Source organism: Equus caballus, chromosome 2, assembly GCF_041296265.1.
Source record: "Equus caballus isolate H_3958 breed thoroughbred chromosome 2, TB-T2T, whole genome shotgun sequence".
Lineage (NCBI taxonomy): Eukaryota > Metazoa > Chordata > Mammalia > Perissodactyla > Equidae > Equus > Equus caballus.
Window position 1 is genome coordinate 66,444,601 of NC_091685.1, and position 25,107 is coordinate 66,469,707.

The 25,107-nt window shown below is 35.0% G+C and overlaps 1 protein-coding gene across 18 annotated transcripts in view; it reads left to right on the forward strand.

Annotated features, from left to right (window-relative positions):
• Window positions 1-25,107, forward strand: part of DEFB135 (defensin beta 135) — a 317,402-nt gene that overhangs the window by 101,974 nt on the left and 190,321 nt on the right. For 10 of the 18 annotated variants that reach the window (XM_070261332.1, XM_070261335.1, XM_070261334.1 and 7 more), the window contains 2 exons: window positions 3,872-3,986; window positions 21,924-22,074. The exons of 1 other annotated variant lie outside the window; for it this stretch is intronic. Coding sequence is in view for 3 of the 17 variants with exons in the window: in XM_070261343.1 (XP_070117444.1) it covers window positions 21,988-22,074 (87 nt within the window). In the remaining 14 variants the exon portion in view is untranslated. Of the gene's footprint in view, window positions 1-3,871; window positions 3,987-21,322; window positions 21,459-21,923; window positions 22,075-25,107 lie in introns of all 18 variants that reach the window. 7 more of the 18 variants (XM_070261326.1, XM_070261344.1, XM_070261333.1 and 4 more) reach the window with 4 other exon arrangements.

A 25,107-nucleotide genomic window follows, 5' to 3' on the forward strand; every position in this document is an offset into this window, starting at 1 on the left:
TTTTTCCATCCCTTCACTTTCAGTCTGCATGTCTTTAGATCTGAGGTGTGTCTCTTGTATGTAGCATAAATATGAATCTTGTTTTTAAATCTATTCAGTTACCCTATGTCTTTTGATTGGAGCATTTAGTCTATTTACATTTAAAGTAACTATTGATAGATATATACTTATTGCCATTTGGTTACTTTTTTCTGGATGTTTTCATAGTTCTTCTTTGTTCCTTTCTCCTTCTCTTGCTTTCTTCCCTTGTAATCTGATGACTTTCTTTAGTGCTATGCTTGGATTCCTTTCTCTTTACTTTTGTATATTTATTATTACTTTTTGGTTTGTGGTTACTGTGAAGTTCATATATAACAAACTATATATATAGCAATCTGTATTAAGTTGATGGTCTCTTAAGTTTTAACACATTCTAAAAGCACTATATTTTTACTTCCAACCACCACATTTTATGTTTTTGACATCATATTTTACCTCTTTTAATTTTGTGTATCCCTTAATCTCTTTTTGTAGATAGAGATAATTTTAGTACTGTTGTCTTTTTGATCTTCATACCAGCTTTATAACTGATTGATCCACTACGGTTACTATATATTTGCCTTTACCAGTATTATTTGTTTCTTTGATAATTTTCTTATTTCTCTTTGTAGCTTTTTCTTTTCCACCTAAAGGAGACCCTTTAACGTTTCTTGTAAGACCAGTATAGTGGTGATGAACTTCTTTAGTTTTTGTTTGTCTGGAAAACTCTTCATCTCTCCTTCCATTCTGAATGATAAGCTTGCCAGGTGGAGTATTCTTGGTTGCAGATTTTTTGCTTTCAACACTTTGAATATGTTATGCCACTCCCTTCTAGTCTGTAACACTTCTACTGAAAAGTTAGCTGATAGTCTTATGGGAGTTCCCTTGTAAGTAACTTGTTGCTTTTCTTTTGCAGCTTTTAAGATTCTCTCTTTATCTTTAATTCTTGACATTTTAATGTTAATGCGTCTTGGTATGGGCCTCTTTGGGTTCTTCTTGTTTGGGACTTTCTGTGCTTCCTGGACCTGGATGTATTTCCTTCTCCAGATTAGGAAATTTTCAGGTATTATTTCTTCAGATAAATTCACTGCTACTTTCTCTCTCTATTCTCCTTCTGGGACAACTAAAGTGCAAATTTTAGTTGCTTGATGCTGTCCCAGACATCCCTTAAACTGTCTTCTTTATTTAAATTATTTTTTCTGTTCAGCTTTAGTGCTTTTCTCTACTCTTTTGTACACATTGATGATCTACTCTTCTGTATCATCTAATGCACTATTGATTCCTCTAGTGAATATTTCATTTTGGTTATTGTATTCTTCAACTCTGATTGGTTCTTTTTTATAATTTCTAACTCTTTGTTCAAGTTCTCATTGTGTTCATCTATTCTTCTCCTGAGTTTGGTGAGCATCCGTATGATTGTTACTTTGTACTCTTTATCAGGTAGATTGCTTATCTCTGTTTTGCTTAGTTATTTTTCTGAGGATTTGTGTTATTTCATTTGGAACATATTTCTCTATCTCCTCATTTTGCCTAATTCTCTGTTTATTTCTATCTGCTAGGTAGGTCAGCTACACCTCCTTATCTTGGAAAAGTGGCCTTATATAGTACATGTTCTGTGGGGCCCAGCAGTACACTCCTCTTTGGTCACAAGAGCCAAATGCTCCAGGGCTGTCTCCTGTGTGGTTTGCATGTGCCTTTCTGTTGTGGTGAGGCTGCAGTTGCTGCAGGTATGCTGGTGGGTGGGGCAGGCCCCTGGCACCACTGGCTGTGAGGCCCAGTAGCATGTGACCATTGCAGGTGCATTGTTGGGTGGGGCAGACCCTTGTTGTGGCTGCTTGTGATGCCCAGTGGCATGCATCTGCTGCAGACTCACTGGTGGGTGAACCAGGCCTCTGGCACAAGCTGACTGTGCTGTCCAGCTGGACGTATCTGCTATGGATGTGCAAGTGGGTGGGGCAGGCCCACATGCCAACAGGCTAGAGGGAGGATTCCAAAATGGTACCTGCGTGACAGCACAGCTGAATGAGGTCACAAAAATATCTGTCATCAGTGTCTCAGGCCCTGAGAGGGGTCCCAGCTACCTCCTGCCTCTCCAGGAGGCACTACAAGCCTAGAGAGTCTCTTTTACTTATGGACTATGTGCTTTTCTATCCAGTGTTTTTGCGCTGATTTTTGGGTTGAGTAAGTCTGTGTGTGAACCCTTTAAAAGCAAATTTTCCTTTCCCTGAAGTTCCATAGTTCTCTTGGGCATAATCCCCATTCTTTTTCAAAGCCAGGTGATTTGGGGTCTTGTCTCTCCTGTGCTAGATGTAAGGGCTGGAGTGCCTAATGTGGAGCCCAAATCCCTTGCTCCCCTGGGAAAAGTTCTGTACTTTGAGATTGTTTTTGACCATGAAACCTCACAGATAGGTGTGATTCTTTTCCTCATCAGGGCTATATTTCTGCCTCTTCCACCCTTCTCAGTGTTGTCTCTTGTTGTGGAGGCTGTTTTCATCCAGTTTCCAGATCTGCCTCAGAAGAAGTTATTCCACATGCAGTTGTAAATTTGTTGTGTCTGTCGGACGAGGCAAGCTCTGGATCCTCCTATGCCATCATCTTCTAAACTTTCTGTAATGAACTTTTACTATTTATAAAGTAAAAAGGGAAAATGTGTGCAAGACAAAATATTTTCTAAGTGGACTTTCAATATTTCACCTCTATAAAATCCAATTTTACAATAATAGTGCCTGATATTTCCTAGACATTTAGCTATAAGAAGTATTCATTGTTCATTGCAGTGCTATTAAATGCCAAATCTTATATTATGTGCTTCAGCTAAATTAAAACCTTATTCTAAAAGTAAGTCTGTGAGATAGATGCTATCTTCCATCCTTTAGATTAAAACCTAATGGAGACCACATATTTACTAAAGACCAGACATGATTAAAACACAATTAAAACAAAAATATCTTTCTGACTCCAGCTAAAGATCTTTCCACTATACTTCCGTATCAATTGTCAAACTTAGATCAACCTCATCTATGTAGGTGTGGAGAGTGGAACTAACGTCATTCTATAACTGAGGTGTGAGTATAAAGTAGTTTTGTAATTCCTCAAAATATTTTTTTAAACTAGTTTTTATCATGATGTATTGATCCTTTTGGATTAGATAGAAGAATATAGTAAAGGGAAAACCTTGATGTCAGTAATCTAATCATATGCTTCTTACCAGGTAGCTTTGTAAAGTTGGGCAAAAGACTTTGCTATTCTTAACAGTCTTACATTAAAAAAAATCAATAGATTTTAGTTTTTAGAATGATTTTAGGTTTACAGAAAAATTTAACAGACTGCACAGAGTTTTCATATACTCCCTCTCACACACCCCTAAAGTTTTCTCTGTTATTCAGTTCTTACTTTGGTGTGATGTATTTCCTATAATTAATGAAGCAATATTGATACATTATTATTAACTAAAGCCCATAGTTTATATTAGGGTTCATTCTTGTGTTGCATAGTACTATGAGTTTTGGAAAATATATCATGTCATGTACTCACCATTAAAGTCCCATTCAGAATAGTTCCACTGCCCTAAAAATCTCCTGCACTCCACCTGTTCTTCCCTCCTTACCTCCCCTCAAAGCCTTGGTAAGCACTGGTCTGTTTGCTGTCTCTATTGTTTTGCTTTTCCAGAATCTCATGTAGTTGGAATCACATAGTATATAGCTTTTTCACACTGGATTCTCTGACTTAGCAATATGCTTAGGGTTCTTATATGCCCTTGTGTGGCTTGATAGCTCATTTCTTTTTATTGCTGAATAATAGTCCCTTGTATAGACATATAGTAGTTTCTGAAGGACATTTTGTTTGCTTCTAGATTTTGGCAACTATGAATAAAGATGCTATAAACATCCACGTGTAGGTTTTTGTGTGGACATCAGTTTTCAGCTCATTTGGATAAACACCAAGGAGCACAGTTGCTGGATCCTATGGTAAGTCTAGGTCTAAACTGTCTTCCAAAGTGTCTGTACTATTTTGCATTCCCACCAGCAGTGAATGAAAGCTCATGTTCTTCCAGATCATTATCAGTATTTGGTGTTGTCAGTATTTTGAATTTTGGCCACTCTACATTCTATGTGTGTATAATAGTACACCATTGTTGTTTTAATTTGCATTTCCCTAATGACAAGTTATGTTGAGCATCTATTCATATGCTTATTTGCCATCCATATATCTTCTTTGGTGACGTTCTGTTTAGACCTTTTGTCTACTTTTTAATAGTGTTGTTTGTTTTCTTATTACTGAATTTTAAGTGTTCGTTGTATTTTTTGGATAAGAGTCCTTTATCTGATATGTGTTTTACAAATATTTCCCCCCAGTCTATGACTTATCTTTTCATTCTCTTAACAATGTCTTTCAAATAGCAAACGTTTTTAATATTAATGAAATCCAACCTATCAATTTTTTTATGGATTGTGCTTTTTATGTTGTGCATAAAATGTCATCAGTAAATCTAAATTCAATGCTGTAGGGAAGGAGAACAGGGAAGGGGTTGGGCAATGAACCTCAAGATGTAGAGAACCCACAATATAGATAACACTTCTCTCTTTGTGTATGACCATCACTTATTTTACTAGTAGGAGAGTGTTATAGGTCAATAGTTACAAACATTTATATGCAACTACTAATTCTTCAAAAGAGAGCTAATCCCTCCAAATGATTTGATTTATTAAGTGTGGTGATGAGTGGGAATTAGAGAAAATGAGAGAAGGAAAACTTATCTGTTAAATAACTGAAGACTGACCAATAGCAACTCTACAGCTATTGGTGGGGGAGAATAGGAAGAAGTTTGAATAGAGGAGGAGCTGAGGGAAAGAAAAAGGGAGAAAGAGAGGGAAGGAGAGTGGAGAGGACAAAGACTTGAGAGAAGACAAAGGAGCAAGGAGAGATATTTTACTTGAGAGAGAGAAAAAAGAGAGAGATAAGTCATGATTGGCATAATGAATATAACCATGGGATAAAAAAAAATGTATGTAGGGCATTTATAGAAATATTCTGTGATGTGCAATGTAGAATTCTCCTCAACCTCCCCAAGAAAATTTAAAAAAAAATTACATTTGAATGAGTATGTATTCCTATTTATTTTATTTTCCTTTTATTTTTAATGCTGCCAAACTAAAATCTGGTGGCTCAACAGTAACAGCCAGTGGATGTGCTGAATTCATCTCACATTGGGGAAAGTCAATATATACTATTCCATGCTTGATATTGATAGTCAAATAAAGAGGGTTTATACTAGGATTTAAACAGAACTGAATATAAAATAATAATATTTTAAATAAACACTAGAATCTATACCTTCCAAATAAGAAAGAGATTAAAAACACCAAAGTAGGCCTTATAGCAAAATTAAGGAATTGACAAGATACATATAAGTGCATAAACTACACAATAAAATTAATATATATATCAATTATTAAACTACATATAAATGTTAAAATCTCTGTTAGAAAGGTGGAAACACTGAGGTTTGGTGAACATAGTATAATTTTAAAATAAAATCATACATTTTATAATAAAGATATAAAAGTCAGAACTTGTTACATGATTTTTTTCTGCCTCCAATAATAAAGCAGAAAATATTACAAATCAATGTTTGTTTAAAATATAAGAATAAATTGATAAAAAAAAAAAAACCCTAGAGGCTGGCCCAGTGGTGAAGTTGTTAAGTTTCCGTGCTCTCCTTTGGTGGCCTGGGGTTCATAGGTTCAGAACCTGGGTGCAGACCTACAAGCCATGCTGTGGCAGCATCCCACATACAAAATGAAGGGGGATTAGCATGGATGTTGGCTCAGTGACAATCTTCCTCAAGCAAAAAGAGGAAGACTGGCAACAGATGTTAGCTTGGGGCCAATCTTCCTCACCAAAACAAAACATAACAAAACAAAACCTAATAGCAAGGTCAGAATTTAGCTCATCTCAATTAGGTAGAAAAAAATACCAGCATAACCATTCTGACTCCTGTATTTAAAATTCTTTTTCCCCTGGACATCATAGATGAAATAATAGGAAATATTAAAAAGTAAAAGGGAAAACTGTAAAAAGTAATAAGAAATAAAAGATTATATAATTCTATAAGTGAAAAACTCATGAGAATCAAGTAAACATTATGAAACCCCTTTAAATAGTTATATACTTTTTTTTAATAGCAAAAATAAAATTTTGAAATACTTTTGGAAAAGCACATCTGACCTTTATAACACAATTATTTGTAAGACAGAAAAGAAGACTGGAGAACCATTTTCCTTGTTATAATCACTTTCATAAAGATATGTATTTTCCCCCCAAGTTCCCCAAGATTTTAAAATATAACGTTATTTTTAAGAACTAAGGAGTTTTCAAAAATGAAATCAAATCGTGTAAGATACATTTGGAAGGTGTTTATAAAAATTTTATATTTTATAAATAGATTAAAATACCATCACTTTCCAGAAGTAAAGTCCTTAGAAATGACAGAAAATGAGTATTTATCAAAAATGTTAAGTAAAACCCATAACTGCCATGATAATCAAGAAGAGCTTCAAGGTGAGTGGGAGCAGCAACTAGGAAAAAAACACGTGAAGCAGGAAGGCAAATAGGATGAGTTTGAAAAAGAAAAGTGAACCCAAAGTGTACCCAGGAGAGAACTGCCAAACATGTAGCAGTGGCTTCAAAGGGATTCCAAGTTTGGAGGACACTGGACCAATACGTGAATTGGGAATGTTAACTAGGTGATGTTGGCGGTAGCATGAAATAAACTCTCTTGCTTTGTGTCACAGACACTGATCAAATCTCTTGCTCTGACCCAATATTGTTTTTGTTAGATATCCTCCATCATGCCACAGAGCAGTGCTATCCGCACTATGCTTGGAAATGCAGGGCAGTTTCTCAGCAATGCAGTACATGTATCAGGGGGAACTGGGCATGCAATGTTCAGCTCAGCTGCTAGCTCATGCTTCCTTCCCCAGCAGCCCGTCATGTTCTCCTCGCCATCATTAAAAAGACACAGGCTTTTCAGACTTTGCAAAGAGCATAAATGGGAATGAAAAGTTACAAATAACAATACTATTAAGAATCATACACACACACCACAAATCAAACTCATTAATTGAAAGAATTTACACCTGTAGTAAAACTGTTGTTAGAACAAACAAAAAAAGATAGTAGAATACTATTATTGCATTCCTTGAAAGCTGGGAAAAAATGGAATCCATGTTTTGCATGCTTAACAGATCGATAATGAGTTATTAAATTAAACTAGAGATAACCTGGAAAGCACGGCTAATATGTTGGGGTAATCACATAGGGGAAAATCAAGGAACAGAATGGTCCCTCGGTATCTCTCTCTGTCAAAGAGATAAGTTTTGAGCTGAGTGATTAGGAGTTAAACCAATGTGGCAATTTCTAAGTTATGACAGGATGCCAATAAGGATTCGGAGTTTTTATGGGAAACTTAATTTCGTTTGGAACAGCAAACAAGACCCTCAAAAGTCATACTTTTTAAATACAGAAAACTGAATAATTATCTTTCAGCATTTTTATAAATTGTTCTAAATGGATCCTTTTCCATTTTATTAAATACAAATTCACAGTCTCAAAAACAATGTATTAGTTAGGATGCAGATTTGGTTGCTGTAATGAAGACCCAAACAACAATGTGGATATTAGCATAGATGACATAGAAAAGTGAAAAAAGGTAAATAAAAATCACACATCAATTTCTTTTCCTAGGGGATCATTCTACTGCATTTTCTTCTATTCATTTTTCTGTGTGTGTGTGTGTGTATTAATTACAAATTATAAACTTTATATCTTTAGAAGGATTATAATGCATATGCAATTTCCTTTTCGATTGTTTTATTGAGATCATAATGGTTTATAACATTGTAATTTTGGGTGTACGTTATTATTTATCAATTTCTGAATAGACTTCATCGTGCTTACCACCAGTAGTATAAGTTTCGTCTGTCACCATACATATGTGCCCCTTTACCCATTTCACCCACCCCTAGCCTACTACCCCTCTGGTAACATCTAATTTGTTCTCTTTATCCATGTATTTATCTTCCACATATGAGTGAAATCATGCAGTATTTGTCTTTCTCTGTCTAGTTTATTTTGCTTAACATCATACCCTTAAGGACCATCCATTTTGTTGCAAAAGGGACGATTTTCTCTTTTCTTATGATTGAGTAGTATTCCATTGTATATATATACCACATCTTTATCCATTCATCCACAGAAGGGCACTTGTGTTGCTTCCACTTCTTGACTATTGTGAATAATGCTGCAATGAACAGAGGTGTGCATAAATCTCTTTATAGCATTGATTTCAAGTTCTTTAGATAAATACCCGGTAGTGGGATATCTGGATTGTGTGGTATTTCTATTTTTAACTTTTTGAGAACTCTCCATAGTATTTTCCATAGTGTCTACATCAGTTTCGATTCCCACCAGCAGTGCATAAAGGTTTCCTTTTTCCCACATCCTCTCCAACATTTGTTGTATTTGTCTTGGTAATTATAGCCATTCTGATGGGTGTAATGTGATATCTCGTTGCGGTTTTGATTTGCATTTCCTTAATAATTAGCGATGTCGAACATTCTTTCATGTGTTGGTTGGCTGTCTGTATATCTTCTTTGGAAAAATGTCTGTTCATATCCTTCACCCATTTTTTGATCAGATTGTTTGTTTTTTTGTTGTTGAGTTGTATGAGTTCTTTATGCATTTTGGAAATTAACCTACTGTTGGATATATGATTTACAAATATTTTCTCCCAGTTGGTGGGTTGTCTTATCGTTTTGTTCTGGTTTCCTTTGCCTTGACGCTTTTTAGTATCATGTAGTCCCATTTGTTAATTTTTTCTTTTGTTTCCCTTGCCTGAGTAGACATGGTACTTGAAAAGATGCTTCTAAGACTGATGTCAGAGAGCATATTGCTTATATTTTCTTCCAGGAGTTTTATGGGTTCAGGTCTTACATTCAAGTCGTCAACCAATTTTGAGTTAATTTTTGTGTATGGTGAAGATAATGGTATATTTTCATTCTTTTGCATGTGGCTGTCCAGTTTTCCCAACTCCATTTATTGAAGAGGCTTTCTTTTCTCCATTGTATGTCCTTGGCTCCTTTGTCAAGGATTAATTGTCCATTGATGTGTTGGTTTATTTCTGGGCTTTCAACTCTGTCCCATTGATCTTTGTGTCTGTTTTTGTGCCAGTACCATGCTGTTTTTATTACTATAGCTTTGTGGTATATTTTGAAATCAGGTATTGTGATGACTCTAGCTTTGTTCTTTTTCTCAGGATTGCTCTAGCTATTTGAGGTCTTTTGTTGTTCTCTATGAGTTTTAGGATTCTTTGTTCTATTGCTGTGAAGAATGTCATTGGGATTCTGATTTGGATTGAATTGTATCTGTAGATTGCTTTAGGTAGTACGGCCATTAAATGTATGTTTATTCTTCCAACCCATGTGTATGGAATATCTTTCCATTTCTTTATCTCATCATCGACTTCTTTGAATACATCTTACAGTTTTCAGTGTATAGGTCTTTCACCTCCTTGGTTAAATTTATTCCTAGATATTTTATTCTTTTTGTTGTGATTGTAAATGGGATTGTATTCTTGACTTCTCTTTCTGCTAGTTCATTGTTAGTGTATAGAAATGAAACTGAATTTTTTAAGTTGATTTTGTACTCTGCAGCTTGGCTGTAGTTGTTGATTATTTCTAATAGTTTTCTGACAAATTTTCTAGGGTTTTCTACATGTAGAATCATATCATCTGCAAACAGTGAAAGTTTCATTTCTTCCTTTCCAATTTAGATTCCTTTTATTACTTTTTCTTGCCTAATTGCTCTGGCCAAAACCTCCAGTACTGTGTTGAATAGGAGCGGGTGAGAGTGGACACCCTTGTCTTGTTTTGTTCTCAGAGGGATAGTTTTTCACCACTGGGTATGATGTTGGCTGTGGGTTTGTCATATATGGCCTTTATTATGATGAGGTACTTTATATACCCATTTTACTGAGAGTTTTTATCATAAATGGATGTTGGATCTTGTCAAATGCTTTCTCTGCATCTATTGAGATGATCATTTAATTCTTATTCCTTATTTTGTTAATGTGGTGTATCACATTGATTGATTTGTGGATATTGAACCATCCCTGTACCCATGGAATGAATCCCACTTGATCATGGTGCATGATCCTTTTAATGTATTGCTGTATTTGGTTTGCCAATTTTTTTCTGAGGATTTTGCATCTATGTTCATCAGTGATATTGGCCTGTAATTTTCCTTCTTTGTGTTGTCCTTGTTTGGTTTTGATATGAGGGTAATGTCAGCCTCATAGAATGTGTTAGGAAACATTCCATCTTATTCAATTTTTTTGTAACAGTTTGAGAAGGATTGGTAGTAAATCTTCTTTGAATGTTTGGTAGAATTTTCTAGAGGAGCCATCTGCTCATGGACTTTTGTTTTTTGGGAGGTTTTTTTTTTATTACTGTTTCAATCTCTTTACTTGTGATTGGTCAGTTTGGATTCTCTATTTCTTCTTGATTCAGTTTTGGGGGGTTGTAAGAGTCTATGAATTTATCCATTTCTTCTAGGGTATCCAATTCATGGGCATATAGTTTTTCATATTATTCTTTTATAATCTTCTGTATTCTATAGTATCCATTGCAATTTTTCCTCTTTCATTTCTAATTTTATTTACTTGAGGCTTCTCTCTTCTTTTCTTGGTGAGTCTGGCTAAGGGCTTGTCAATTTTGTTTATCTTCTCAAAGAACTAGCTCTTAGTTATGTTAATCCTTTCTACTGATTTTTAGTCTATATTTCATTTACTCTGCTTTAATTTTTATTATTTCCCTCTTTCTGCTGACTTTGAGCTTTGTTTGTTCTTCCTTTTCTAGTTCTGTTTGGTGCAGTTTAAGATGACTTATTTGAGGTTTTTCTTGTTTATTGAGATGGGCCAATACAGCTATGAATTTCCTCTTGTAAACACTGGCTGCATCCCATAAGAGTTGATATGTTGTATTTTCATTATCATTTGTCTCCAGGTATTTTTTAATTTGTCCTTTGATTTCTTTATTGATCCAATGGTTGTTCAGTAGCATGTTGTTTAGTCTCCATATATTTGTGGCTTTTTTGGCTTTTTTCTTATAGTTAATGTCTAGTTTCACAGCATTGTGATAGGAAAAGATGCTTGAGATGATTTAAACCTTAAATTTTATTGATGCTTGCCTTGTTTCCCAACACGTGGAAAACATCTTTGATAATGTTGCACGTGCACTTGAGAAGAATGTGTATTCTGCTCTCTTTAAATGGAATGCTCTCTATATATCTATTAAGTCCATCAGATCAAATGTTTCATTTAAATCTACTATTTTGTTGTTGATTTTTTTGTCTGGATGATCTGTCCATTGATGTAAGTGGGGTGTTGCTCCTATAATTGTATTGCTGTTAATTTCTCTCTTTAGGTCTGTTAATAGTTTCTTTATGTATTTTGGTGCAGCTGTGTTAGGTGCATGTATATTAATAAGTGTTATGTCCTCTTGGTGGAATGTCCCTTTTATCAATATATACTGCCCCTCTTTGTCTCTCATTGTCTTTTTTAACTTGAAGACTGCTTTTCCTGATATGAGTATGGCAACGTATGCTTTGTTTGTTTGCCATTAGCTTGGTGTATTGTCTTCCATCCCTTCACCCTGAGCCTGTGTTTGTCTTTAGAGCTGAGATGTGTTTCCTGGAGGCAGCATATTGTTGGGTCTTGTTTTTTAATCCATCCAGCTACTCTGTGTCTTTTTATGGGAGACTTCAATCCATTTACATTCAGAGTAATTATTGATATCCAAGGAACTTAATTCTACTATTTTATCTCTTGTTTTCTGGTTGTTGTATGTTTCCATTATTTCTCTTCCTTTGTACTTCTGACTGCTATTTCATTTTGTTAGTTTTCTGAGGATGTTTTCATAGTTTTCTCTATTTTTGTGAATTGCGGCTCTGCTCTGATTTTTTGTTTAGTGGTTAGCGTAAGATTTTATAAAAGTTCTAGGTGATGAAATATTCCATTATCTCATAGCCTCTTATCTCTATTAACCTAAGCAGGTTCCATCCCTTCCTTCTTTCCCTTCTAGGTTATTGCCATTACAAATTATTCTCTTTTTAGTGTTGTGAGTTTGTGACTAAGTTGAAGTGTTTATTATTACTTTTGATACTTTCCTTCCCTTTATCTTGTAATTTATAACTGAGTATTTGCTTCCCTGTTCTGATAGAGACTCCAGTTTTCTGATCTAGGCTATTTATCTCCTTGCTCAGAGCTTTGTAGACCTTTGCCTTTTTGTTTCCAGTGTGAGGGTGTCTTTAGTTCTTGTAGGGGAGATCTAGTGGCAATGAACTCCCTCAGCTTTTGTTTATCTGGGAAAATTTTTATTTATCCATTATATCTGAAGGAAAGTTTCATTGGATAGAGTATTCTTGGCTGAAAGTTTTTGTCTTTTGGTATTTTGAATATATCATTCCATTCTATCCTAGCCTGTAGGGTGTCTGCCAAGAAATCTGCTGAAAGCCTGATAGGGATTCCTTTGTAGGTTATATTCTTCTCTCTTGCTGCCCTTAATAGTTTTGCTTGGTCATTGACTTTTGCCAGTTTTACTATTACATGCCTTGAAGAATGTCTTTTAGCATTGATGTAATTAGGATTTCTATTAGCTTCATGTATTTGTAAATCTGGTTCCTTCCCCAGTCTTGGGAAATTCTCAGCTATTATTTCTTTCAACAAGCTCTCTGCTCCTTTCTCCCTCTCTTTTCCCTTTGGAATACCTATAATCCTTATATTACTTTTCCTGATTGATTAGGATATTTCCCGAAGAGTTCCTTCATTTTTTAAATATCTTGGTTTTCTCTCCTCCTCCACCTGTAGCATTTCTATATTTGTATCCTCTAACTCACTAATTCTTTGCTCCATAACATCAACTCTATTTTTTATGGTTTTTAGATTATTTTTATCTTATTAATTGTGTTCTTCACATCCAGAATTTCTGTTTGTTTTCTTTTAGAGATCTGAACTGTTACTGTAGTTGCTCATGGTGTTTGATGAACTAATCTTTTGTCTTCACATTTGTGGCAGTATTGGGTTGCAGATTCCACCTGCTGCCACCAGGGTGAAGCAGGAGCTGAGTTTCTGATCCCACCTCATCTTCTGGGAGTTGGGGTTCTTGCGCTGGCCTGGAGAGCATTTGGGCATGCGTCTTGACTGTGATTTCTGGGCGGGGCATCCTTGCAAGGGCCAAGCCAGGGTCACAGGGGCACAGTGGGCTCCCCTAGTACCGGGAAAGTGATCATGAGCTGGCTAAAGGCTGCCACCACCTCTTCCTACAATTGTCCTGGGGCAACTTCTCACTTTTGGGGTGCAGCAATATTATGGGTGCTCATGCTAAGCTAGAAAGTATTCATGCACTTGCACAGTGCTGCTGGAGAAGAGCAGGGAGTGCTCATCTAGCCCCATCACTTCCCAGAGGGCCAGTCTATCCACCTTCAAATGTAAAACTTTGTGGATCTCTCAGGCATTGTGTTGTGCTGTGTGGGTTTCCTCTGATGGTTAATGAATCTCCATTTAGTTGTAGTACAGAGGGAGAAAGATAAAGGGAACAGCTCACTCTGCCATGTTGTTGACACCACTCCCTGTGTATATGATTTTGTATGATAGATTTTCAATAAATCTTGAGCACACCCATGGCGTTAACATTTTTAGTAAGATTTATTTTGAAATCTGTATATTTTCTCCTTTATATACCCCACAATCTGCTAGGCTGTTTTCCCACTGTGGAACATTTAAATTTCTTCCAGTTTTTCACTATTATAATTAATGGCACAATTAGTATTTTGATTTGTATGTCATCATTTAAATTTGAGATTCTTTAGTAGCATTGCTTGCTCAGAGAAGAGTTATTGGTGTGGAGAACTTTATGGCTTATGATTGATATTGCTAATGTGCTCTTCTGAACCTTTGTAGCAATTTATACACCCACCAATGCCTACCTTGCTATATTCTTCACCAGCCATGAATTTTACAGTACTTTAAGAATTTATTGCTTCAAAACTTAAAGTGGCTCTCTAAATTCTTGAATATTTTACATTTTCTAATCCTTCATGAGCCAACATGAAAATTTATATTTCTTTAGAATATGGTACAACTGTAGATGATCCTTATATTCTTAACTATCCCTAAATTTGTTCTCATTACTTATTTTTATCAACATGCATTAATGAGTTAAATATAACAAATAAAACTTCTAAAACTATAAGAAAATAAAGTTAATATTTCTCTGACAACTAGATGAGGAAGGAAATTATAATTATAAGTAAATAAAATATCACAAAGGAAAATCTATACATATGATTTAAAAAATTGGACACTAATTATAAAACAAATAAAGATTGGAGAAAATATGTATCACTAATATGGTTGCACATCAATGTATACGCATGAGTATGTAATCAGTAGGATGTGTATAGACACACACACACATACCAATGCTAGAATCTATTACACATTCTATTCGTCTGCTTGTTTTCTCATTTCTACTTTTACTTTTATTATTTCATTCCTTCTAATTTTCTTATTTAATATTCATGGTATATGTCCTTCTCATTTGGGGAGACTTTTTATGTTTATCACCAATAGGTATATTTATCACTGATTTTATACTTATAACCAGTTTTGTACTTATCACCCACATTTTCCTGAAAACTGTAGTGCCAGTTGTCACTTGTCTAAAGATGAAATGAGTAAATGAACAGGAAATGTAAATTAGTAGAGAAGCTAGGAAGAAAAAGAATTATTGTGTTAGTTCATTTTTTGGGAGACATGCTTATTATTATGTTTGCATAGTGAAAACATATATATGTCAATCATTTTAAGCTATTAAAACTTTCTAATGTAATATAGAATTAAATGTTGCAATATTTCCTCATATTCTTCAAGAGTACCATGATTTTGAGGTGTTTTGAACTACATAAACCATTTCAGCAAATCAATATTCAGCTTATAAGATATAGGTAACTCTTGGTCTTGGTTTTCAAAGATAACATATTATTACTGTAATGTGATGAGTTATGAGTTCTTGACAGCTATACCTGACTATCTGGCAGCTCAATAACAGGCTTGTGGAGGAGAAAAATCTTAAACACTTATGAAGCTTTTAAAATTGCTTATTGAATTATTACATTTTGTTCTGCTGACAATGTTATATTGAGTAATTCTGTGGCAAAAATCTTGTGAGCTGCTTAAAAATAGTTAACGTTTTTAATTCCATAGTGAAGGATTAAATTCCAGCAACAGTATTTTGCCGTGTTCATCTCCATAACCTAATAAATGATTTTAGATGTTAATGAGAATTTAATATTAAGTGAGAGGAGCACGGATTATAACACAACTGACTTTGAAATAACGCAATGATAGGATTGAAAGATATCTTGGAAGTAATTGAGTTGAACCCTAGGAAATAAGGCTTAGCAGATGACCAGTACCAAGTTCTTCTAACCTAGGGGGCAACCGGGGAGAAATGACCTGATCAAATCACCTTGTAAACATGCCTCCTGGTGCTATTTACTGGTGGAAAGATAAAGGACAGTTTTTATTTATAGAATGTTTTTAGCAGGGACACATGGTCTGTCTAGGTTGCTTTTGGTAAACAAATCAGGAGTCTATGGATTTATGAGACATGATCCACCAGAAAATGTCATTGTGAGCTGTGTAATTACAGGAGTGTGAAATAGAGATGTTTCATGATTAAAAGGCTTTCATTGTACAAGTGATGCCCTGTTTGGCTCACTTAGAGACCTCATATATTAAATGTGGGTGAGAGTATGTTCTAATGCATCAAGAAAAGATCTGGGCAGCTGCTTTAGCAATCTCAGAGTTTCCATATTTGCCTATGTCTCACAACCACCACTACTATCCATTAAATTATTTATAAAAAATGACACTGGGAAAGAGATGTGATTCTTGTAGGTCTGAATTAAAAATCTCACCTCTCTGTTATCTTAAACCTCTATTCACAGTTGAGAACAGAGGCTCAGATGGGTTAAGTAACTTTCCCAAGGGTACTCTGTATAACTCTGATGCTTATTAGATGTGTTACTCATAACAAGTTACTTAATCTTTCTATGCCTCAGTTTACTCATCTGTTAACTGGAAATAATACATACATCATAGATGATAGTCCAGATTAAATGAGCTAATTTATATCAATATAATTAGAATATTTCTTGGAGCAATAGTAAGAATGATGTATTAATTTTGTGAATATTATCTAGCACATTGGAATTGTATAGAATGGAATTTAAAATCTGAGTTTCTGGGACTCTGTATTTATCTTCTAGGCTTCATGAATTTCTCTATTATTAAAGGAGAAAAATCTTAATAAGACAAAAACTTCAAAATATTCCCTAAGTTTTATGAAACAAATATTTCTTAGAATTCTTCTCTCTTTCCAGACTGCATAAGCAATGCTCTTGAAGGTCAAATTGTTAGTGCATAGAAAAAGGATTAGTAGATTTTGTAATTTAGACTAGAACTCACCACTCTAACCATGTTCAAATTCACTTTTTCTTCTGAACAAGTACAATGGAAATTAATAATAGGTGATGGAGGGACATCTCTATTATAGATGATTTGTAACTTTAGGAATTTACAATATATCGGTGATGTGTTTGGGGGAGATCCTGTGTCTAAGTATTAAGTTTTGATTTCTTATTCTATGACAAACACTCTACTAAGTGTCTTCACACAAACTCATCTCATTTATAGCCATGAAAATTTTATGAGATAGATATTATGATTGTCCTTATTGTACAGAAGATGAAATTGGGTGGGAAGTATTTAATAAGTTGCTCAACTTCCTAGGTCTAACTAGTGGTTCCATTCGTATTAAATACTGACAGTCTTATGTCCTCTAGTCTCATACTTCTTACCCACTGTACCATATTGGGCAAGTGAATTCTTCTCTGAGTCTGTTTTCTTCCCAGGAAAATATTATAAAAAATGAGATAATGTATTCAAAACACTTAGTGGGGTGCCTGTCATATCATCATAGTCTACCAAATTAATAAAACAATAGATGGTCACATAGATAGTGAATGACAGAATTAGGATTTAATCCTGATCTTTCAAAGATCATCACTGCTTAGAATTGAAGGGTATAATATAAAGATGATAACTCTTTGGCTAATTACTTGTTCAGTTTGAAGGATTTATTTTGCTTAGCCTCTTGTCAAACATAGTACTTAAAAACAAAATCTTTTGCCATCACAATGTTGATGATTTACCTTTTCTCTCAAGAACTGAACGGTAGTCTTGGGGAAAGGGTAAATAAAAGAGGAAGTGGAGAAAGGGAGCAGAGAAATGTAAAAGGCTCTCTAGTTAATTTGTTTCCACTTATTTTTACAATAAAAGATCATCTATTTTTACAATAAAATAGTAAGATAATATACTCTCTTACAAAAGAAAATGTAACTTTAATATATTGTACCTATGTATCTTTTTACATAAATGGGATAACAAAGATAACATTCCAGAATATCAGTCTTTTTATTAAGAATGTGTATTTCTGTGTGAGATAGGAATGGTGAAGAAAGTAGAGTTTGGCAAAATCAATAATCTGAGACAAATACAATTTATGAAACAATTTTTTTCCCCAGAAAAAGTAACTTCTAATAGCCAAGAGTGGCTAATTTTGCCTACTGGCGTTGTATGATTCATCACTCATTGCTTTGAACATTTCATTTTCTTGATATATCTGTTAAATATGGACATACATCTTTAATTACAGTTCAAGAAAGCACAACTTTGAGAAGAACAGCATTTTGTATTTCAAACACACATTACTCTCCAAAGCTTTCAGTTTACAACTGAAGATGTATCAGTTCCTGTCAAATAAGTATTGATAAATCTCATAGATTAGGTGTTGTACACAGTTGATAACATCCATCTTCACAGAATCCATTGTTTGGGGAAGTAGAATGGCCATACACAGTCTACATGAAAACTAAGTCCATAAATGCTTCATATCTCACAGTACATTTTACTGTGACTTGTTTCTTTGGGTCTCAAGAAAATACTTTTAGTTTATAGATAAGAACATCAAGCTTCACAGAATTTGATTCACATAAGCAAATACATATTCCTAGTAAATGTCAGTGAAAACTTAAAATCTGATCTTCAAGTAATAAATTCTGTTTTCTTTCCATAGATGATATTGTCTTTTGCCAATCAATGCTAAGTTAGAAGTATATAAACAAAGTATCAAACATATTATTCTTTGGAATAACCGAAAATGTTTTACATGATTTTTAAAATATTATTTTGCATATTTAAAAATTTGATAGATTTCCATTGCATAGCAAGTGGAATGGTAGTTACTATTACTTTTGAGTGAGTTTACATTATGAGTTCATGAAAAAAGCCAGGTTAAATGATTTATAAAAATTCTTACATAGAAGTGATTAACCAGGATCAGTTTAGAAGCATTAATACTGAATTTCACTCAATCCATCTGTCTGTTCTTAGATTCTAGTGATTGTTATTCTTTTTATTCTTTGATCTGACTTTTGAATACTAGAATTTTGGGAGCACTTTGAAAAATTAAAAGTATCTAAAGGAAATAAAATATGGGGAACAATTATATCAATGACTATTACAGGATGTGAGTATCTCTGGGCACGATTTACTCAGGTGCTTGATTTTTTTCTCTTCCTACTTTCAAGATTTTCTCTTGTTGACTTTCAATATTTTTATTATGATGTGTTTGGTATGATCTCTTTCCACTTATCATTTTAGAATTTGTTGGGATCTTAGGCGTGTAGATTAAAGATTTTCATAAAATTTTGGAAGTTTTAGTCTTAATTTATTTGAATATGTTTTCTCCGCTCTTTCTCTCTCTTCCGGCACTCCTATTGTGCATATGTTGGTACACTTGTTGGTGTCCCACCTTACTCTTAAGAACTGTTTATTTTTCTTCAATCTTTTTTCTTTCTGTTTTTCAGATTACATAATTCATATCAATCTATCTTCAAATTCACTGATTCTTTCTTTTGCCAGTTCAAATCTACAGAGGAGTCCTTTTCATGATTTTTTTCTCTTCAGTTATTGTACTTTCAACTCCAGAATTTTTATTTGATTCTTTTTTCTAGTTTCTATCTCTTTATTGATATTCTGTTGTGGATGAGACACCATCATCATACCTTCTTTTATTTCTTTAAGTGCTCCTGTAGTTCCTTGAACACATTTATAACAGCTACTTTGAAATCTTTGTTAAGTCTGACATCTGGTGCCTCTCACAGGAAGTTTCTGTTACCTTTTTTCCTGTGTATGAGTCACACTTTCCTGTTTCTTTTCATGACTTAATTTTTTATTTAAAATTAGACATTGTAGATAATGCATTGTGTCAAACTTGGATAAAATTCTTTCACCAGAGTTTTCACTGTTGTTGTCTCCTGGCCTCATCTCCTGTCTCTGTGTGGACAAGAAAACTAAGCCCCAGATTCCTTCTCTGATATGCCCTCTGCCCTCAGGGCAACTGGAGTGTCAGCCAAAATGTTTATTGCTTTGATTCCTTCTTGCCTTTGTGCATGTGTATCTTTTAAAATTTTTGATTCTCTAAATTATTTATATATAAAAAATGTTGTTTTTGAGCAATATAATAAAGAGATTTAGGCAGGCAAGAGTATTTATTCTCCCACTAAACATTCTTTAAAACCAGGTGGCTGGAAAAGTTTACTGAAGTGGAAAACTAAGCAACTAAGAAGTAACTGGCAACTGATAAGAAGAATTACATCACAGTTAATGTTGTCCTTTAATTCCACAAACTAAAATTCAGTTTCAAGGAGAAAGTGTTGAAAAGGCAAATCCCTCTTTATCCTATCAATTTCAAAATCACACTTGCTAGTCAAGTGATGGCAGGTGCTTCAGGGAGTCTGTTCTTCTTCTGTCCTGCCAGTTTATTTGCACCAGAGAGATTTGTCAGTTTTCTGACATTGGCATATTTGTGAATATTGGGGAGAACTTTGAAAGATTGTAGAAACTGCCATTAATTTGATTTTTTTTAGCATATCTACCAGCTTGTTAAATAATAAAAATTTGAATATTTGCCATGAGAGAAACTTATTGTGTATATATGTATATATGTTTGGTGAGGATGATTGACTCTGAGCCAATATCTGTTGCCAATCTTCCTCTTTTTGCTTGAGGAAGATTGTCACTGAGTTAGCATTTGTGCCAATCTTCCTCCACTTTGTATGTGGGACTCTGCCACAGCGTGGCTGATGAGTGGTATATAGATCCGGGCCTGGGATCTGAACCCTGGGCTGCTGAAGCAGAGCATGTGAACTTAACCAGCACACCACTGGGCCAGCCCCATTATTGTATATTTTTAGTGAAGATTATATAATTTATGTCATATATGTATCTATCAATGGATATTTTAGTCAAATTACATTTACATTATTTTACAGTTTGTATTACATTTGTAGTAGAGAAGCAGCAAAAGTCAGATCACAGTAAATCTTTCATAGTTTTGCTCTATATACTACTTGAAGGCATTAATAAGGATGTCATGGTATTTCAAAAGGGAATATGTAGTTACTATTAGTAAACAATATGGATTTGAGTGTTTATAGTCACATTTTAAAAAATATAATAGATGCAAACATGGAATTTATTTTCCCAATATAGTTACTGTAAAAGTTCTATTTGATTTTCAAAATTTGCTTATCTTCTTCTTTTAATTTTTATCCTTATACTTAATCCTTTATACTCCTAATTAGTAGATATAAAACCTGAATATTACTCTTATCACTATAAACAAAATTTCCAAAACTCAGACAACTTCATATTTCCAGGAAACTCAAGATAAAAATCAGGAAAATATGGGTACTAATTATAGTTAACATCTCTGATATTAAATTATGTTGATTTTTGTTTACAAGATTCAGAACTATGGGGAGGTATCCCCAGATTTGACATCAGAAAGTTGACTCTGGTACTAACTATTAAACTCTGAATTTCAGCATCTCTTCTTGTGGATTGTGGAAAAACAGAGCTTTTCTCACAAGGTTATTGTGAACATTAGGCAAGATCATTCATGTGAATATTCTTTGGTTTTTTTAAAACCTTACTTCTTTCTTTTTTTTTTTTTAAAGATTGGCACCTGAGCTAACATCTATTGTCAATCTTGCCTATTTTTTTTCTTCTTCTTCTCGCCAAAGCCCCCCAGTACATAGTTGTATATTTTACTTGTAGGTCCTTCTGGTTGTGTTATGTGGGACATTGCTTCAGCATGGTGTGATGAGCAGTGCCATATCCAGGCCCAGGATCTGAACTGGGGAAACCCCAGGCTGCTGAAGTGGAGCACGTGAACTTATCCACTTGTCCATGGGTTGGCCCCTCTTTGGTTTTTATTTAGTATAGTCTTAGGGGTTGAATAGTGTTTCCCCAGAGAAATGTTGAAATACTAACTTCTGGTACCTGTGAATGCAACTTTATTTGGAAATAGAGTTTTTGCAGATGTAATCAAATTAAAATGAGGTCATTAGGGTTGGCATTAAACCAATATGGCTGAGTCCTTACCAAAAGACTATGTGAAGGCAGAGTGTGGAGAGTTTAGATAAAGTACTCTGTGATATTGCTGCCTCAGTATCCATCTTGTACGGCCAAGCGGCCTGCAGGGACCTCAAAGTGACACTCGCTCCTCCTGCAAGCTCGTGTCCTTGATAGCATCACAGTGTTATAAGCAAATGTAAGCCCCGAGCAGCCCTTGGCTTCCCCAGCAGCCCTTGTAAGCAACAGTCTACCTCACCTCCAAGCATTCCGCTTCTGTAAACCCTGCTCTTTTTGTTTTCAGTTGACCAATCTGGCCTTAGCCCAGGAACCCCAAAGCACTCGATCCACAGACCCAATAAAGGCATATGCCCCAGGTTTTGTCACTCGCTCTGCACTCTGCCTTGACTTCCCAAAGTGGCCCCTTGAGGCATGCTGTACTTCCTCCAGGACACGTGAGTAATAAACTGTTCTATTTCAGTTTCTGTTGGAATATTTTTTTGAACCATGGCTCATCATTTGACACTTCAGGGCTCTACTTTACAAACGTTAATTTAACAAAGTCATAACACAGAGGGACGACAACCAAGTGAAGATGGAGGCAAAGATTGGACTTATGCTCCGTAAGCCAGGGAACACCTGAGAGTGCAATAAGCTGGAAGAGCAAGGAAGGATCCTCTTTCCAGAGGCTTTAGAGGGAGCATGACCCTCCTAACACTTTGGATTCAGTTTTATGACCTCCAGAACTATGAGAGAATAAATTTCTGTTATTTTAAGCCAGTCAGTTTGTGATACCCTGTTATGTCAGCCCTGGGAAACAAAAATAGATAGGTTGCTTCTTTTGATTTTGACAAGCTTGGGTGCCACTGCTTGATCTTATACTTTTATTTTGGCCACCATATAGGATATTGATAAAATGACATTGCTAGGAAAACAAGACTTATAGAATTTACAGAATGTAAGGACTTAAAAGGGACTTTGAACCTCAATATCAAATCATTCACAGACTAAAAGAAGAAAAACCTTTTCATAAAACTGATGTTTCTGTTCATGTTTCACTTTAGGAGAACTGATTGAAACAAACGTTGCTTTGTTGTCTAAAGCAAGAAGACATGTTTTCAGTTTCCAGACATTGGACAACGATATCTATCAATCATGTGCAGTATGCTGCATATCTTTGAACAAACAGTTTCTGCAGAGGAGAAAAACCTGTCTCTATAAGCCATTACCTTGCTTTGCCAAGAATTGACAAATGATTCTACCTGGGCTCGTTCTAATCTAAAATATTCATTTCTACACATTTGCTTCCCTATTATGTTACTTAAAAGACATTTGGCATTCTAAAACTATTATTAAAATACAGATATCATTTGAAGAGCAATAAGTATCTACTCAGGTTAATAATTTCTTGAATCACACATTTAATAATAAATCCTTCCTTGATAAATCTAGTTATATAGGTTAACCAAAACAGACTGAAGCAATAAAAGTCATTCCATCTTTCACTGACCAGTGAAAAAGGATCAAGGCAGAAAAGGGAAGGCCAAGTCATGATAAATAGGGGCAAATAACACCCCTGAATCACATCCTCCTCCTTCCTGAAGACCTTAAAATTACAAATCTCTGCTACAAATTAGCTCAGTAGCTCACAGCATTCATTGGATGTTGTTTTCTTTTGAAGTGAAATGCGAGGTCACATAGCAATTCCTACATTTCTACACTAGCCCTCCTTTTATTTTTTTATTTTCTATCCACTGTTAGAATTTAACCTGAGCAGACTTACCATGCCCATTTCTACCAGAGGATGTGAGCTTACTGTAAATACAATGTAAAAGAAGTTCGGACTTAGGGAAGGGCTTGCCAGTTTGATACTTCTTATAGTACCATTTCATAGTTTGGTTCCATTATATTCTTCCCAACTTCTTCAAGCATTCAGATTACAGGAAGATTCTCTGGTGAGCATCTGAAAGCATGGCCCAGTGATATATAGTACTTGTCAAAATCAATTGAGTAGGCAAGGTATTCAGGCTTCATTTTCCATTAAATATAGAAGCCATTGGGAATACCCATCTGCAAGAGATACAAGACTTCATTTCCTCTGCTTCAAAAACCCTAAAATGAATTGCTTATTAAATGTGATGTAAAAAATAGTGCACTTTGTAGCACTGTAATTCTCTGCCATTAAAAAAGTAATCAAAGTGGTATAGCTAATACTGGTGCCTGAACAATGCAAGCTATTATGTAGAATTGGAAGGAAATGTACAGTAAATTATACACTATGCACTTGTGCTTTCTAGAGGCAGAATCTCTTTCACTGTTTTTCCTTTTGAAGTAAGCTTTTGCATGGTTACAGTTTTTCTTTATCACTTTTCTTTCTACGTACGTTTAATCTCAAATCTTGTGTTTATGTGTGTGCATGTGTCTGAATGGATAGATAGACAGGTAGATAGATAGAAGACAGATAGTAGGAAACTACCTGACACAGAAATAAAAGCTTAGAAATCATGCCACCACTATTACACGATACAACAAATTTTTAACAAAAGCAAGCATTCTTAGCACAGAATTCTTCAAAAGTGCTTGTGAAAGTTTTAGTACGTTAATTTTTTTCTGTCAAATTATATTCCATAAAGTTTGCACCAATTGATATATATTACCACAAACAGTGCATAAGCATGCCTGGTTCATGGAACTATTTTCAAAAGTTTTTAAAACTTTGACAATTTGATAACATTGTAACCAAACCTGGTTTGTTTTTACCCACTGCACAGAAAGCGAAACACCAAGACGATGAGGTTGCAGCAGAGAGTTTAATCACAAGGCAGCCATGCGAGGAAGCGAGAGCATGAGCCTCAAATTCGCTTCCCTGAAAATAAGCACTCAGGGATATTTATGGGATAGAGGGGCAAGGTGGTCTGAAATGTGGAAATAGCTCATTGGAGGTGAGGAGAGGTGAGGTAATTGATGATCTGTGCAAGCATAGTCAGACCTCATGCCTCTTCATAGGACCCATGTTCACAAAATGGCGGCATTAGCATGATCTGAGGGTGGAGTTTTTAGCCTCTTGACATCAAAAGGTCACCTATCAGACATCTGTGTGGGCCCAGTTGATGAGTTGGTGGTCTCAACCGGCCTGAAGTGGACAAGGAGTTCTAATTCCTGAAAAACATCTCACACACCCATTACCGTGGTGACCCAGGCTCCAGGAAGATGTCATCTGTAGGAGCCTAGTGGGAGCCAGATAGCATATTGCCTAAGCAGCCAGTTAACAACGGGTGAGTTAAACAGCTAAAAGCTATAATCATAGTTGCGAAATGGAAAAACACTGTAGTTCCTAACTACTTAATCATCAATGGCTAATTCTCTGTCAGTTTCAACATGTGAATAGTACTTTATTTTGTGTTTCTTTAATAATAAGTTTTATTATTTTACTACATATTCAGTAGTCATCTGTGTTTCTTTTTCAGGGAGCAACTGTTAGAATTACC